Below are 3,759 nucleotides of genomic sequence, written 5' to 3'. Positions count from 1 at the left end.
GAATATATTAGCTATTTTATAATGTTCATAATTTGAAAATAAATTGATTTAAAATCAAGAGAAATTATTATTGGAATTGAATAAAGGTTATTTTGCAGATTATTATGGCCTTCCCTATTTTGGAGAGTTTCATTCTATGACTTTGATTGGATGTGCATATTTTATCATCTTTGATAATTGGATTTTATTGTTGTTGCTTTTGAGTGATCACTCTCCTACTCCCTGATGTTGCTTTGTTTCTTATTTTCTTTTTGTACGGTTTTATTTGTTTTTCTTTTTCTGGTAAATCTTTTATTCTTGATCTTTTCTAGTTACGATCATATTAGTTTAAAATTTGATGATCTTTAGTTGTTAAGTAAAATTCAATCATATTTTTTAATATTAATAATCTTTTGATTTTAATATTCATAATTCCATAATGAAAGTTTAATATTTATTTGCATTTAAGTTCTGAACACTTTTTTATGACTTATTTAGAGACATTTCTTATTGGTTGTTGTTATTTTTCTCAATTTTGTTCTATTTGGGTTCTTATCCATCTTTTGATTTTTTATTTTGATTATGGTTCTTTGTAGACAAGGTTATTTTTTTTATTTTTTGGTGTTGTTATTTTTTTTTAATTTTCTTATTCTTGTTATTTTGTAGACTAATTAGTTATACTTTATATTTCCCTGTGTTGTCCTACTTTATAGTTTTATTTTGGGTTATTTTGAAGATTGTTATGGTCTCACCTATTTTGAGAGTTTCATTCTATGACTTCGATTAGTCATGCAACTTTTGAGTTATTGTTCTCCAACTTCCGAGTGTTGCTTAGGCTTGACTATTTAGTTTTGTTCCTTGTTTTCTTATTCTATTGCTTTGTTTGTTTTTCTTTTTCTAATAAGATCTTTTATTCTTGAACTTTTTTATTTATGATAAGATTGGTTTGAGATTTGATGATTCCTAGTAGTTTATTAAAATGCAATCATATTTTTGAATACTAATAATCTTTTGATTTTAATATTTATAGTTCTTGGATGTCATTTTAATATTTATTTGCAAGTAAGCTCTGAGCTCTTATTTATGGCTTTTTTAAGGGATTTGCTATTGTTGGTTTTCTCAGTGTTGTTTGATTTGTGTTCTTATCCTTTTTTTTATTATTTGAATACTAATAATCTTTTGATTTTAATATTTATTGTTCTTATATGACATTTTAATATTTATTTGCAAGTAAGTTCTGGGCTCTTCGGCTTTTTTAGGGGATTTGCTATTGTTGGTTTTCTCGGTGTTGTTTGATTTGTGTTCTTATCCCTTTTTTTTTATTATTTTGGACTATCATTATGATTCCTTGAAGACTAGTTTGTTAAATTTTCCATTTTTCTAATGGTTTTGTTCTACTTTTTTGATTTTGTTTTGGGTTGATATTTTGCAGATTGTTATACATGTGACTACTTTGGAGAAATTCTTTCCATTGCTTCAATTGGATGCACATATTTTATCATCTTTGATGATTGGTTTGCATCGTTGCTACTTCTGAGTAGTTGATCTCCTACTTCCTCGAATTGCTTACGCTCATTTGATGAAGATGATCGTGTAAGATTCTTTCTCCCTGTTTCTGTTCGATCTTTATCTTACCTTTCCAATGGAGGTCATGTTCAAGTTGTTTGTTTGTCTCTTCTATTTCTGTTGCGAGCATTCGTTATTCTATAAAATTTTTATTTCATTTAGTGTTATAATTTGTCTCTATTTGAGTTGTTATTGGGTCTCCGTGTTATAAATCTTTTTTACTTCCTTTAAATAAAACTAAGGCCACCCACATAATAATAATAATAATAATAATAATAATAATAATAATAATAATAAATAACAACATTACTACAATGACGCCAAATAAGGTCTATCTCCTCCCTTTGCCTAATCAATAACACACAATTATCCAACCTTTTCAACCCATAAAATAAACCAAATAACGTGGCAACAATATAATTATCCAACTACTTAAAAATAATTAGCGCCACATCCTTCCCATAGTTATCTCCAAACACAAAACCCTAACCCCCAAACATTACCCTAACCAAACATTTCTTACAATAAACAATATACTGAATATCATCACATCTCAAAACATTACAACAAAATAATCATTTCTTTTTTTCTCCACCTCTTAACTATCAACAGAAAAATCACTACTTTTAAAGATGAAGAAAGGCAAAATCTTGATTTGTTCTACCGCACCACTTCTCTAATCTTCTTCCTCAATCCCCATAACTTTTAAATCAAAACTGTTAAAAACAGAACAGAAAAAAAACAAAAAGTGTAACAGAGAGCTAAACAGAGAAAAGAAACCAAGCTCGCTCTTTTCTTCTTCATCTTCATCTTCCAAAAGTCCTTCAATCGTCGTCCGAACTCTCGGGGCTCGGCTGCTGGTTAAGGTCTGGATTCTTACACGACCTCGAAGACTTCGCCGTTAAACCCTGCTGTTGCAGGGCATCTACTCGTAACCCTACCTCGCTCGCTTTCTTCCTTATGGTCGCCGACGATAGACTAGCGGCGTTAACTTCAGCTGTTAGTCCGCCGGTCGCTTCTTCTGGATCGAGCTCATCGGGAAAGTTAAGCCGCGCCGAGCGGCCTCGGAGAGGGTAGACGGCGAAGCTTCTGGCGCCCGCTAGGGGAGTAAAGTAGGGCCGGAGCCATATTCTCGATCGCTTGTTAGGTTCTCTTATTTCTGCTACCCACTTCCCCCACTTCCTCATCCTTACTCCACGAAAAGGCCTCTCTTTTCCCTCTGCAACCGCCGCCGGCGGGGGTTGCGGCTGCAGGGGCTGCTGCGACGGCAAGGGCGGCTGCGGCGGTGGCCGCAGGCTTCTCTCCTCTTTTCTCTCTTCCATCCCCTTCGGCTGCCGACCTTACCACTATCTGCTGTTCTGTTCTTTTATTTTAAACGAATTTGTTTGTATTCAGATATCCAATTATGGATACAACTGTTTCATTAGCTTTTATCACCGGGTCTCAGAAGAAAATATTACATCATGATTCTACATGTAGAGTTATGTGTGAAGTCTAATGAAATCATGTCACACACGTGAATGTTAGAAAAAAATTGACTCGGTAACATAGGGAAATATTCTTCCCATGTTATTCAGGTGTTATTGTGTGTTATTCAAATGTTATTGATGTGCTATTGTGTTATTATAATACCAGAAATATTCTCAGAACAAAATAACGCAAGAATAACATATCCTGAATAACACGTGAGAAATATTCCTCTGTATTAACTATATTACTGAGAACATTCTTCTGGGCATGATTTCATTGGACTCTGTAGATAACTTTATGTACGGAATCCTGATGTAATATTTTTTCTTGGATCTAGGAAGGTAAAATGATAAAAATTTTAATTTTTTTGTTTATTCATGCGCAATTGATCAAATTTTTTTCCTTCTTTTATTTGATAGGATAACTTTCTATCAAGAAAATACTTTTTTTATTATTTTTAAAAAAATTTTTTGATTATAAGCTGTTTTTTTCGATTTAATTATGAATTGAATTTTTGAAACTGAAATAACTTAGAATAATTATTGTAATTTTTTTAATGATATTTTTTCTATTATAATTTCACGACTGTTTCTTTCCTCAAATAAATTTGAAATCTAAACGCTTTGATTATAAATAAAATGAAATATAAATATTGAAAATATTGAAGAAAAATTGACATAAATATATAAATATTTACTATTCTTCCAAGTTTCTTCGGCTCGAATCGTCCAACACGTGGCAGGA

General features: G+C 31.7%; 1 protein-coding gene across 1 annotated transcript; it reads right to left on the bottom strand.

Annotated features, from left to right (window-relative positions):
- Positions 1 to 2,369: 2,369 nt before the first annotated feature.
- Positions 2,370 to 2,867, bottom strand: LOC110036722 (ethylene-responsive transcription factor RAP2-1-like). The gene has a single exon (XM_020741234.1). The coding sequence runs from the start codon at positions 2,865 to 2,867 to the stop codon at positions 2,370 to 2,372; it is 498 nt and encodes a 165-aa protein (XP_020596893.1).
- Between the last annotated feature and the right edge of the window lie 892 nt (positions 2,868 to 3,759).

This window comes from Phalaenopsis equestris, unplaced genomic scaffold (assembly GCF_001263595.1).
Source record: "Phalaenopsis equestris unplaced genomic scaffold, ASM126359v1 Scaffold210177, whole genome shotgun sequence".
NCBI lineage: Eukaryota > Viridiplantae > Streptophyta > Magnoliopsida > Asparagales > Orchidaceae > Phalaenopsis > Phalaenopsis equestris.
Note: the sequence above shows the minus strand (reverse complement) of the source record. Positions and strands in the feature narration are given on the sequence as shown.